Source organism: Chlorocebus sabaeus, chromosome 5 (genome assembly GCF_047675955.1).
Source record: "Chlorocebus sabaeus isolate Y175 chromosome 5, mChlSab1.0.hap1, whole genome shotgun sequence".
Taxonomy (NCBI): Eukaryota; Metazoa; Chordata; class Mammalia; order Primates; family Cercopithecidae; genus Chlorocebus; species Chlorocebus sabaeus.
Genome location: NC_132908.1, coordinates 15,174,972 through 15,188,278, shown reverse-complemented (window position 1 = coordinate 15,188,278; position 13,307 = coordinate 15,174,972). Strand labels below are relative to the sequence as shown.

General features: G+C 49.6%; 1 protein-coding gene across 1 annotated transcript in view; it reads right to left on the bottom strand.

Moving 5' to 3' along the window:
• Positions 1–13,307, bottom strand: part of ABCC1 (ATP binding cassette subfamily C member 1 (ABCC1 blood group)) — a 192,634-nt gene that overhangs the window by 114,856 nt on the left and 64,471 nt on the right. Inside the window, exon 5 of the mRNA XM_007986551.3 lies at positions 12,292–12,417. Coding sequence (XP_007984742.3) covers positions 12,292–12,417 — 126 coding nt within the window. The remainder of the gene's footprint in view (positions 1–12,291; positions 12,418–13,307) is intronic.

Genomic DNA, 13,307 nt, shown 5'->3' with positions numbered 1-13,307 from the left:
AAAGACCGAGGTGCAGAGAGAGCAGGAAGGGGTGGGGCATGGCTGTCAATGATTCATTTATTTCTTGGGCAGGACTTGCTTATAGGCCAGGATGTGGGTGAAGTGCTGCGGACCGAGCTGCGAACGAGACAGCGAGGCCCCTGTCCCATTCAGCCCCCCGCCCTGGGGGAGATGGACAGTAAGCAAACCACGGGTCAAATAAATATATAATTACAATCAGAATTACAACCAGTGAGAACTGCAGCAAAAGCAAAAGGTCATTTGAGGCCTGATTTCACCCCTCAATCACTGTTCTCAGCATGTTGTCAGGGTTGAGGTAGGCAGAGGTTTACCAACCTTTTCTGGGAAGGGCCGGCTAATAACAAGGGAACAAAGGAAAAAGAAGGCGGTGGGGGTGGAGGGGCAGCTTCTGTGTGAAGCAGTGCACAGCACGGGGCTAGCTGGCATGGCTCAATCCCAGCTGTGCCATTTCCTAGCTGTGGGATCTCGGGTCAGTTCCTCGGTGGTGAAGATTAAATGAGATCAAACATGTTAAGTACTTAGAATAGTGCCTGGCAGAGTAACAGCTCAAGAAAGAGTAATATGAGCAGCAGTAGTAATAATAATAGAAGCAGTGACAGTAGCCTCTGGTATATGGAAACATCAAACTGTACACCTTAAATATATTCCTTTTTGTTTTTGAGACAGGGCCTCACTCTGCCACCCAGGCTGGAGCACGGTGGTGTATTCACAGCTCATTGCAGCCTTGACCTCCCAGGTTCAAGTGATCCTCCCACCTCAGCCCCCCAAGTAGCTGGGACTATAGGCGCACACCATAACACCCAGCTAATTTTTGTATTTTTTGTAGAGACAGGATTTCACTCTATTGTTTGAGCTAGTCTCGAACTCCTGAGCTCTAGTGATCCACCTGCCTCGGCCTCCCAAAGTCCTGGGATTACAGGCATGAACCACTGCACCCAACCCATATTCCATTTTTATTTGTCAATATACATCAATAAAGCTGAAGTGTCTGGGGCGAAAAAGCCCAATGGGTTCACAATACACCACTGTATCAGATGCTTTATATATCAGAAGCATCTATGGCCCACAGGCCAGCTATTTATGAATAAAGTTTTATTGGAACAGTCATACCCATTCATTTACATATTATAAATGAATATGGCAGCTTTTGAACTACACAGCAGAGTTAGGGGTTGCCACAGACACTGTACGGGATACAAAGTCTAAAGTATTTATCAGTCAGCCCTTTCCAGAAAAGGTTGGCTAACCTCTGCCTACCTCAACCCCCACAACATGCTAAGACACAGGGATTAAGGGGTGAAATCAGGCCTCAAATGACAGTCTTTTGTCTGCAAATCCAGTCTTCTTCGGCCTTGGCATCAACACACAGGACAGAGACGGCCAGGGGAGGCTTGAAATGCAGCCCATGTCCAGCTTAACAAGACCCTCGAATCCTAACCTTCCCTCAGCCCAGTAAAACTGAGTCCCCAGCCACTGGTAGAAAACCTGCCCTGCAAATGCAACAAGGACACTGACAGACGGAACACTGCAGAGTTTTTTGGTTTTTGTGTTTTGAGACTGAGTCTCACTCTGTCGCCCAGGCTAGAGTGCAGTAGCCCAATCTCGGCTCACTGCAACCTCCACCTCCCAGGTTCAAGCAAATCTCCTGCCTCAGCCTCATGAGTAGCTGGGATTATAGGCACGTGCCACCACACCCGGCTCATTTTTGTATTTTTTGGTAGAGACGGGGTTTCACCATGTTGGCTAGGCTGGTCTCGAACTCTTGACCTCAACTGATCCGCCTGCCTCAGCCTCACAAAGTGCTGGGATTACAGACTTGAGCCACCACGCCCAGCCATTGCAGTTTCTAATTTGCACAAAGAGCTTTGTCAAATTCTTCTCCTCAAGCCGCCTCTCTTCTATAGATATAAACACAGATTTTCAGATTATCTCAAGTTACAGATACAGAGGCCAACATAGGGTCCCCCCCTTCACTGGCCAAAAAAAAAAAAAAGGAAATAGCCTCTTTTTTTTTTTTTTTTTTTTTTGAGACGGTTTCACTCTTGTCGCCCAGGCTGGAGTGCAATGGTGCATTCTCACCTCACTGCAGCCTCCACTTCCCAGACTGAAGCGATTCTCCTGCCTCATCCTGCCGCATAGCTGGGATTACAGGTGCACGCCACCATGCCCGGCTAATGTTTGCATTTGTAGTAGAGATGGGGTTTTACCATGTTGGCCAGGCTGGTCTCCAACCCCTGACCTCAAGCGATCCATCCACCTCAGCCTCCCCAAGTTCTGGGATTACCAGGCATGAGCCACTGCGCCCAGCCTGGAAACAGCCTCTATCTGACGTGGAAGGCCTTGATGACAAAGACAACTAACTTCTGAAGCAGGTCAAGGATAGACAACCAAAAAGGAGGAAAAAAACCCATGGGGCAGTGGATCATAATCCAGGGAACATCTCATGTAACCCAAACCAAGGACAATCTTTTGACATCATACACTAGGGACAAAAGACAGAGCCACCTCCAGGGGATTTCCCAGTCTCAGACACTGAAATACAGACACTGAAATACAACACTGAAATACAGTCCCAGACAGCAAGAAAGCAGCTTGTCAACTGGTCCCTCCTTCATTCGAAATGAAAACAATTCAGAGAAGTCCTGGCTGAAGGCAGAGGGAGGAAAAGCCTGATTCATCCTAACACAGTGATGTGTTCTTTGGCATCCACCATATTGACATCTACGTTTGGTACCAGATGAGCTGGCCAGAAACGCTGTAGTTTGAACCAGTTAGGTACAGCAGCCCCAGGCACTGATTCTTGGAGCACAGGGTAGTCTGAGGACCTTGTCCAGTTCTTCCAGCATGCTGGCCCGTCTGTCGGAAACTCTCTCGGGTTTTAGTTCTGATGCGTTTTCTGCTGGTTACCTTCGCTCTGCGCTGCCAAAGTGCCCCCCACAACCCCTGCGCCCAGCAGGAGGGAATGTGTGTAGCTGTAATATGGCTTAGAGCAGTGGTCCTCAAACACAGCTCCATCAGCAGCATCGGTGGCACCTGGGAACTTGCTGGGAACCACAGATGCCCGGGCCCCACCCAGACCTACTGCATCAGAAACTGTGGGGGTGGGGACCAGCGATCTGTGTTCCAAGCGTGAGAACCCAGTGGGAGGGTTCCTGACACATCACCACTCTGACCCTCAGTGTCTTCATCTGTGAAGTAGGAAGACTGATCTTCCTGCCCTGCTGTGAGGACTAAATAATATAGTGCGCCCAAATGTTATCCTTATTAGATGGAGTCTAAATGTCCAGCAATAAGAGATTTGCCAGTATCACGTAAACATTGGTGATTTGTTTGCACTGTTGCTTACCAACTGTGCAAAATGCCTCCCTGCCCAGGACCTCCGTTTCCTCTACTGGAGCACACATCGGAATCTTTTCCCATCCCCTTTGCCCATGAACTTGTCTGGGTTTTTTGTTGTTGTTGTTTCAAGAGACAGGGCCTCACTATGTTGACCAGATTGGTCTTAAACTATTGGCCTCAAGAAATCTTCCCCGCTAAGCCTCCCAAAGTGCTAGGACTACATGTGTGAGCCACCGCCCTGGCCCTTTTTCTGGCTTTTGATGCTGTAGTGGGCACAGGTGAATATCTTGGCTCAGCCTCCCTCTCTACCTGCCTCGGTGCCTGCAAAGGCTTAAGTGTCACCAACCCCACCCCCATGTCCAGTGTATCCTCTTCCTTTCAGTCTGAGGATCTTCCAAAACCTGTCCAACCTGAGTGTGTCATTCCACTGGTGAAAAACCTTTCCTCAAGTTCCCCCACAGCAGGGTTAAAATTCCAAGTCCTGGCTGGACGTGGTAGTTCACCCACCCCTGTAATCCTAGCATTTTGGGAGGCCGAGACGGGGCATCACTTGAGCTCAGGAGTTCAAGACCAGCCTGGGTAACATATAGAAACCCCATCTCTAACAAAAATAGAAAAAGGTACTTGAGCATGGTGGCACACAACTATGGTCCCAGCTACTCGGGAGGCTGAGGTGGGAGGATCACTTGAGCCCGGGAGGTGGAGGGTACAGTGAGCTGAGAAGGCGCCACCGCATTCCAACCTGGGTGACAGAGTGAGACTCCATCTCAAAAAAAAAAAATTCCACGTCCTTATTGTGACACTTCACTGCACCCTTGATCTCTGATGCTCCCTGGCTCTTGCCTCTCTTTTCACTATATCCTAGCCCTTTCAATCTAGCCAAGCAGTATTCTTTTCTTTTTCTTTCTTTTGAGATGGAGTCTTGCTCTGTCGCCCAGACTGGAGTACAGTGGCGGAATCTTGGCTCACTGCAACCTCCACCTCCCAAGTTCAAGTGATTCTCCTGCCTGAGCCTCCCGAGGAGTTGGGATTACAGACATGCAGCACCACACCCAGCTAATTTTTGTATTTTCAGTAGAGACAGGGTTTCACCATGTTAGCCAGGTTGGTCTCAAGCTCCTTGTCTCAGGTGATCCGCCTGCCTCAGCCTCCCAAAGTGCTGGGATCACAGGCACGAGCCACACCGCACCCAGCCTAGCCAAGCTGAATTCCAAGCGATTCCCAAACACCCACAAGCTCCCTCAACCGGACCTTTGCACATGCTGGTTGCTCTACCAGGGGCACCCTCCCACCCCTCCACCTCCAACCATATTCACCTGGTCGGAGCCTCTCATTCCTTAGACTTGAGCACCCCCTCCCCTCCCTGGATGCTAGCCCTGGGGCCCCAGGCTGAGTTAGGGACCACTCTCTCAGCCCCTACAACTCCCAGCACTTCCTTCCCTCAGAGCCCCCACTGTCCATCCTGCAGTTGTTGGTTCAGCTGCCTGCCACCCACCTTCCATCTCTCCTCCAGGGCAGTGGTCAAGGTCTGTTTCTTTCTAGCTCAGTCCCTGGCACAACACCTGATTATTAAATGACTGACAGCATGATGCAGAAAAGGAAAGAAAACGGAGTTTCAACGCTTGAATCAACAGTCCAAGATCAGGCCTTGGTGGGTGGGGAGAGAGACTGATCAGGAAGGGGCACAAGGGAACTTCCTGGGGTCTTTGCAATGTTCTGTATCTTGACAGGGGTTTAAGGTATTCCTTTACCAAGACTCATCAAATGCTAACTTGAGATTGGCAATTTCACTGTATGTAAATTTGAAACAAAAAACTCCGAACTGTAAACAGATACTGAACTCTAGCTAATGATCTGCTTGGAAGTGGCTACGTGACAGAACACTAATATATTTCAAAATAAGTTTCAGGTATCAAAAAAACTAGGTTCAGTGGCTCACACCTGTAATCCCAGTACTTTGGGAGTCTGAGGTGGGAGGATTTTTTGAGGCCAGGAGTTCAAGACCAGACCGGGCAACATAGGGAGCCCTTCATGCCTATATAAAATTTAAAAATCAGCCAAACAGTGGTGTGCACCTGCAGTGCCGAAGCTACTTGGGAGGCAGAAGTGGGAGGATCATTTGAGCCCAGGAGTTGGAGGCTGCAGTGAGTTGTGATCGCACCACTGCACTCTAGTCTGCGAGACAGAGTGAGTCCCTGCTTCAAAAAAAAAAAAAAACAAAAAAAACTAGCTGGTTGGCTCACTGATTAGCTATCTCATTAAACAGACAGATATGTGACAAAGCAAGTTTAGCAAAATGTTAACTGTGGTTCTAGGTACCAAGGATATGACTGCTCACTGTAGAACTCTTTCAACTTTTCTGAAGATTTTAAAATGTTCATAGTAAAATGCTGGCAGGAAAATATTACATATTGTACAGACAGGACTGGAAAAAACCTCTTACCGCAAATAAGTTGAGTAGCATTCACTGAACGTTCCAAACCAGTGATTTGCAACCCTGAACCACCTGGATATCTTGTTAAAATGATTTTGACTTGGTAGGTCTAGGAGGGGGCCTGAGACCCAGCATTTCTAGCAAGCTTCCGGGGGATATCGAGCTGCTGCAACTGGTCCAAGGACCCCCGTTTTCAGTTGAGACCTAATACATGATCTACTTTGGCCTTGATCCCCTTATCTACAAGACCCTCCTCCCTCAAACCTAAACCACAGACTCAGTGCCAATGAGATAAAAGGCAGGAGACTGGGGACGGGCTAGAGCCCTAGTAGTCTTGGTCAGCCCTGCCCAGGCTCCCAAAAGCCTCGGCAGTCCCAGAGCCAGGAGGAAGATGGGAGGAGCCCCACAGAGCAGCCAGGGCCGAAATAGACATCTGAGTCATGGAGTGGGAGCAGGGCCAGCTGGGGAGGATTGGCCGACTCAGTGACTCAGCACGGAGTGGCCTGGAGCAGCCAGCCCCACCAGCTCCCACCCAGGCCCCGCCTGACCCCAGCTGCCCCGGGCCTTGGTTGATCACTCTGAGGACAGGCAACAGCTGATGGATGGCCTGCTGCTGCTCTGAGGATTGGAGAGCGGCAAGCCCGGACTCTCCCCGTCTTCCTGGCTCCACTGTGATTCAATCCCTGAAAGTGACAAGAAGACAAGCAAAGAGGGTGTCTCGTTGTCCTCCTCCTCAGATCACAGGGCTCAGGTCTGGGGCACAGAGAGGAGGTGCAGCCAACAACAAATCAAGTTGCAACCCGTTTTCAAGAAGGGGCTGCTTAGGTCTCCAAAGGAAGAGCACCGAGCCCAAAGCCACGAGTCTAGCTGATTCTCACAGGACCTGGTTCCTACCCCTCCTTGCCCCCATCTCAACTGCTAAGCTATGCTGCTAGGTAGTTATGTGGTTATTTTGTTTGTTTGTTCGAGACAGGGTCTCAGTCTGTTGCCCAGACTGGAGCAATCTCGGCTTACTGCACCCTCCACCTCCCAGGTTCAAGCAATTATCCTGCCTTGGCCTCCCAAATAGCGGGGATCACAGGTGCACAATACCACAGCCAGCTAATTTTTGTATTTTTAGTAGAGACAGGGTTTCACCATGTTGGTCAGACTGGTCTTGAACTCCTGGCCTCAAGTAATCCACCTGCCTCGGTCTCCCAAAGTGCTGGGTTTATAGGTGTGAGCCACCGCACCTGGCCTTGAACAAGATTTTTAAAAACTCTTAGCATCACTGAAATGCACACTTACAATGGTTAAAATGGCGAATCTTAGGTTACACATATTTAACCGCCCAAAATGCAACATTTTAAAAAAGAAAATAAAGCTCTTGACACCACGCCAGGCCTTCAGAACATCTGTGCATACATCAGTCCCCTTCCTCTTTCTTCCTGGTAATACTAGAACAGAACGAAGGCAGAGAAGCAGCTTAATCTGATGTCCTGTGAGGCCCCATGCACACCTCACCCTTACGCAAGACATAAGATACGTGCCACATGGTACTGAGCACCTCCCCATATAACACGACAACAAATTACCACTAAAGGCCCACCGTGTGCCAGGCTGTGTCTTAGGCACTGAGGTTACAAGGTGGATACTGCCATGTGAAGCTTCTAGCCTAACAGAGAGCCATTATTTAGCCAAGACCCTGCCGTTCAGCAGTTACAACCAAGAGAAGTGACATGATCGTGCGGAACAGCCCATTGTGAGTTCGAATCTCTGCCCTACTATTCACATCGAGCAAGGCACTTAGGTCTGCGATTCAGTTTCTCTGTAAAATGAGAAAAATAGTACCAAGTTCACCAGGACTGCTGTGAGAGTTAAGTAAGACATGTATATAAAGAACTTAGCATAGTGCTAGTTAGCACACAGCAGGCATCTAATAAATGTCGATTCCCGTCCTTGCTTTGCATAGGAAGAAAGAATGCCTGAAATTGGAAAGGCGACAAAAAAGGAAGTTAAAAAGTCATCAGAGCTAAAGAAATGCTGAGACCAGGGGTGGACAAACTTCCTTCGTAAAGACGGTATCTTAGACTTTGCGGGTGCTACAGTCTCTGTGGCAACTACACAACTCCACCATTGCAGCTCCAGGCACCTGTAGACACTATGTGATGAATGTGAGTGGCTGTGTTCCAATAAGACTTTATTTACAAAAACAGGCCGCAGCCCAGATTCGGCCCGTGGGATACTGGCTAACTCCTGGTGTAAACTCTAATCTCCAAAAAGGTAAATGGCACCCCCATGGGGTTCCTGAACAGGAATCCAAAGGGAAGTTCAGGCTTCCTGGACAGAGAGTGTCAGCCAATCAGAGTGTTCTCTCCTGGACACGTGCACAAATGTCAGAAATGCAGCAGCCTGCACACCCACATTTGACACCCTGCTGGATCTCACTGCACAAGAGGCAGACCACGGCCGGGCACAGTAGCTCAAGCCTGTAATCCCAGCACTTTAGGAGGCCAAAGCGGGCGGATCACTTGAAGTTAGGAGATCAAGACCATCCTGGCCAACGTGGTGAAACCCCATCTCTACTAAAAATACAAAAACTAGCTGGGCATGGTGGCACGTGCCTGTAGTCCCAGCTACTCGGGAGGCTGAGGTAGGAGAATCGCTTGAACCTGGGAGGCGGAGGCTGCAGAGCCAAGATCATGCCATTGCACTACAGCCTTGGCAACAGAGCGAGACTCCAAAGAGACAAACCACAGTGTCTTCCACCATCTTGGAGGACCAGCAATGACACAGGGGGAGCCGGGAGAGATGAGACAGAGACAGAAAACAATGACTGGGGAGAAGAGTCAGGGTGTCCCAGCCCCCCAACAATGCAGCCTTTTAGCCGCCAGAGCTGAGAGCTTCATGCCACCCAGGGTGGCAGAGCAGATCCCAGGCCCAGGCTGCCAGAATCCCAGGAATGCAGAAAGCACAAAAAAAGGTCCAAGTCAGCTCTGTGAGTCACCCTACTACACACATGCCTAGGGGAGAAGTGAAAGGGAATTTATCCAGATTCCCAAGGGAGATCAGAAATCAGAAACTCTCTCCTTCAAAAAGCTTCCAGAACCATCCATGGCAAGAGAGTTCTTCCCAGGCTCCCAGAGGAAGCCTGATGGGTCAGCTGATCCCCACGCTAGCTAGCCAGGCAGCCCCAACCAGACTCGGTTTACCCTCAGCAAGCCAAGGTCTGTGGCCACCCAGGTAAGGTATGATTTGTTTTGTATAAATCCCAGTTCTAAAGAATGGCTTGGCCAGGCGCGGAGGCTCACACCTGTAATCCCAAGACTTTGGGAGGCCGAGGCTGGTGGATCACTTGAGTTCAGGAGTTTGAGACCAGCCTGGCCAAGGTGGTGAAGCCCCATCTCTACTAAAAATACAAAAATTGGCCGGGCGTGGTGGCTCACGCCTGTAATCCCAGCACTTTGGGAGGCCGAGGCGGGTGGATCACAAGGTCAGGAGATTGAGACCATCCTGGCTAACACAGTGAAACCCCGTCTCTACTAAAAATATTTAAAAAATTAGCCAGGCATGGTGGCAGGAGCCTGTAGTCCCAGCTACTCGGGAGGCTGAGGCAGGAGAATGGTGTGAACCCGGGAGGCGGAGCTTGCAGTGAGCCGAGATCGCGCCACTGCACTCCAGCCTGAGCGACAGAGCAAGACTCCGACTCAAAAAAAAAATACAAAAATTAGTCGAGCGTGGTGGCGGGCACCTATAACCCCAGCCACTCAGGAGGTTGAAGCAGAAGACTTGCTTGAACCCAGGAGGCGGGGTTGCAGTGGGCCGAGATCGTGCCACTGCATTCCAGCCTGGGCAACAAGAGCAAGAATCCAACTCAAAAAAAGAAAAAAAAAGAATAGCCCAACATTTGACAAATGGGGACACTCGGCTGCCACACACTCACACACACTGATACATAATACACACGACAACCACTGACTCATAAGCCCCTCCCTCTCTTCTGTGTCAGGCACCAGCCAGGGATCCAAAATGAAGTGACCCAGGTATGATCATTGCCTCTGTGAACTTTATACATACGCAAGCACACACAACACAAAGACACACACACATACTCAGACACATACATGAACTTAAGCACACAAGCACACATTCACATATAAGCACATACACGCATATACATGCCTGTGACTACAGAGACACACCAGCATGCACATGCATGCATACACACACGCACACACAGATGCACAGGAACACATACACAGCCGCACTCACTTGCTCATTTCTCCAACCCACCTCCTCTTTGGGCAAGGAAATACCAATACAGGACTCCTCAGAACATACATTAGACATGCATTTCTTTTTTCCTTTTTTTTTTTTTGAGACGGACTCTCACTCTGTCACCCAGGTTGGAGTACAGTGGTGTGATCTCCGCTCACTGTAACCTCTGCTTCCCAGGGTCAAGTGATTCTGCTGCCTCAGCCTCCCAACTGAATTATTCTTCCTGATGCTCTCCCACCACCTGCTCCCCAACTTGGCTTACTTTTAATTAATTAATTAATAATTAAAGATGGGGAGATGGGGTCTTACTATGTTGCCCAGGCTGGTCTCAAACCCCTGGGCTCAACTGATCCTCTCGCCTTGGCCTCTCAAAGTGCTGGGATTACAAGCGTGCACCACCACGCCTGGCTAATTTTTGTATTTTTAGCAGAGATGGCGTTTCACCACGTTGGCTAGGCTGGTCTCGAACTCCTGAACTCAAGTGATTTGCCTGCCTCAGATTCCCAAAGTGCTGGGATTACGGGTGTGAGCCACCACGCCTGGCCTGGGACATAGGTTTCTAAAATCTCTTGGTTATCGTCAACCTCCTCCTCCATACTGATGCCCACCAAGCCCTTTTATCACCCACAAGGCGAGCCTCTGCCCCTCACAGAGGTTCAGGCCAAACCCAAAGAACCACAGAGGTAAAAAGTGCTCCCACTGCAGTCTGCCCATTACCAGCTGACTAGCCATGGATCCGCATTAAACAGGTGCTCCAAGGCCTCCCTGCCACACTCACAATAAAACCCAAACAGCTCATCCGGCTCACAAGGGGACTGTCCCACCTCTCAGGCACCCACCGTCTCTTAGCCTTCTCCTGCTGTGCTGGCTTTTTCCTGCTGTTTCCTCCACACCTCCCCACCCCAGGGCCCTCGCACTTGCTCCCCTCTGCCTGTAACACTTTTCCTCTAGGTGTTTGCTCCACCCACTCCCTCACCCCTTAGGTCTCTGCTCACATGCAGTTTTCTGGGCAGGCCTTCCCATATCTCTCTTATCAAAAGCTGCACATAAGCCTGGGCAACACAGCAAGATCCCAGCTCTGTTACAAAAAAAAATAAAGAATAGGCTGGGTATGGTGAGTCACACCTGTAATCCCAGCAATTTGAGAGGCCAAGGTGAGAAGATCGATTGAGCCCAGGGGTTTGAGACCAGCCTGGACAACATAGTAAGACCCCATCTCCCCATCTTTAATTATTAATTAACTAAAAGCCAGCCAAGTTGGGGAGCAGGTGGCGGGAGAGCATCACGAAGAATAGCTAATGGATCCTGGGCTTGATCCCTAGATGATGGTTTGATCTGTGCAGCAAATCACCATGGCACACATTTATCTATGTAACAAAGCTGCACATCCTATACATGTGCCCTGGAACTTAAAATAAAAGTTGAAGAAAGAAAAAAATTAGCCAGGCATGGTGGTGCGTGCCTGTAATTCCAGCTATTCAGAAAGCTGAGGTAGGAGGATTGCGTGAGCCCAGTAGGTCAAGGCTACAGTAAGCCGAGATCACACCACTGCACTCCAGCCTGAGCAACAGAGCAAAATCCTGTCTCAAAAAAAGAAGAAATAAAAAAATTAAGGGAAATGAATAAAGTGTTCCCTTTTGTTTTACTAGCAGAAAGGGTGGCCATCTCCACACTCCTCACTGATAAGTTTCTGTATTTACAGAATTTCTCTGAAACTGACAAAACAGACCAAAGGTCTCAAACTCAAATCCCTCAGGGCCAGGCACCTGCCACAAGTGCAGAAAGCAAGCCAGTATAATACAATAGGGAGTGGTGGGGACTCCAGCAACTCCTCAGCTCTGCCCTGTGGGATTATAGGCCTAACCTGTCACAACCTCTCACTTTTCCAGAACATCTGGATCTGGACAGCTAGAATTCATTAAAAAAATCTGATTTGTAATTATCTGCTCACACTTTCCATAATCACCATGCCAAGTGAGAAACCTACAGGCCTGCAAGACACAGTAGTTCATCAACAACAAACTAGATTCTCTCCTTCAGCTCCCCTAGTCACATCTAAGCCTCAGTTTTTCCATCTGTAAAGTAGGCGGGACGATATTCCCTGTATCAGGGGTTGAGGCAGGCTGGAATGAGATCCTGGATGGATCTAAGAAATGTTAGCTGGTACCGTGTCATGCTTCTCTCTCTCTCTCTCTCACACACACACACACACACACACACTTGTCTGTGGTCACACTTACAGGGTCGTGGATGGTTTCCGAGAACAGGGGTGAACGATCTGAGAAACAGGACAAGACGAGCTGAATGAGTACGAGGGAAAAGTAGACGTAGAAAGTGATGTCACGAAACAGGTCCACCTGGGCGTCCTGTGTGGTGGGGAAGGAAGGAGGAAAAAGATCACATTGTGGGGCTGTGTGCGGTGGCTCACGCCTGTAATCCTAGCACTTCTGGAGGCCAAGACAGGCAGATCAACTGACGTCAAGAGTTGGAGACCAGCCTGGTCAACACGGTGAAAGCCTGTCTCTACTAAAAATACAATTAGCCAGGCGTGATGGCAGGTGACTGTAATCCCAGCTACTCAGGAGGCTGAGACAGAAGAATCACTTGAACCCAGGAGGCGGAGGTTGCAGTGAGCCGATATCCCGCCACTGCACTGCAGCCTGTGTGACAGAGCCAGATTCCATCTCAAAAAAAAAAAAAAAAGATCACATTCTGAGAGCAGGTAGCAGAAGCCCAGAGGGCAGACAGCACCATGGAAGGTGCACCCACTCAACTCCAGGGCCATTGCAGGCTCCCAGCTCCCCCAGGGATGTAATGGCAGAAAGCCGGCTCCATCACGGGTAGTCTCACTGCTCACCGCTGCCTGACGGGAGGAAGACAGGGCTTGGGAGGGAAACAGAGCTGTATCAAGGCCTGGCTCTCCCATACTAGCTGTGGGATCTTGTCAACTTATTGAACCACTCTGTGCCTCAGTTTCCCCACCTATAAATCACCTATGGTTCTTAACCAGGGGTGATTCTGCCTCCCAGGAAACATCTGGCAGTGTGAGGGGACATCTTGTTTGTTGTAACTTGGGAGTGTTCTGGCACCCAGTCAGGGGAAGCCAGGGACGCCCCTAAATGTCTACAAAGCCCAGGATAGCCCCTACAACCAAGAATGTTGTATCTAAAATGTCGATTAGTGCTGAGGCGGAGAAATTCTGTCCAAGTCACTGCAAGAGGTCAGGAAGAGTACCTGTGAAATATACATAGTCCCC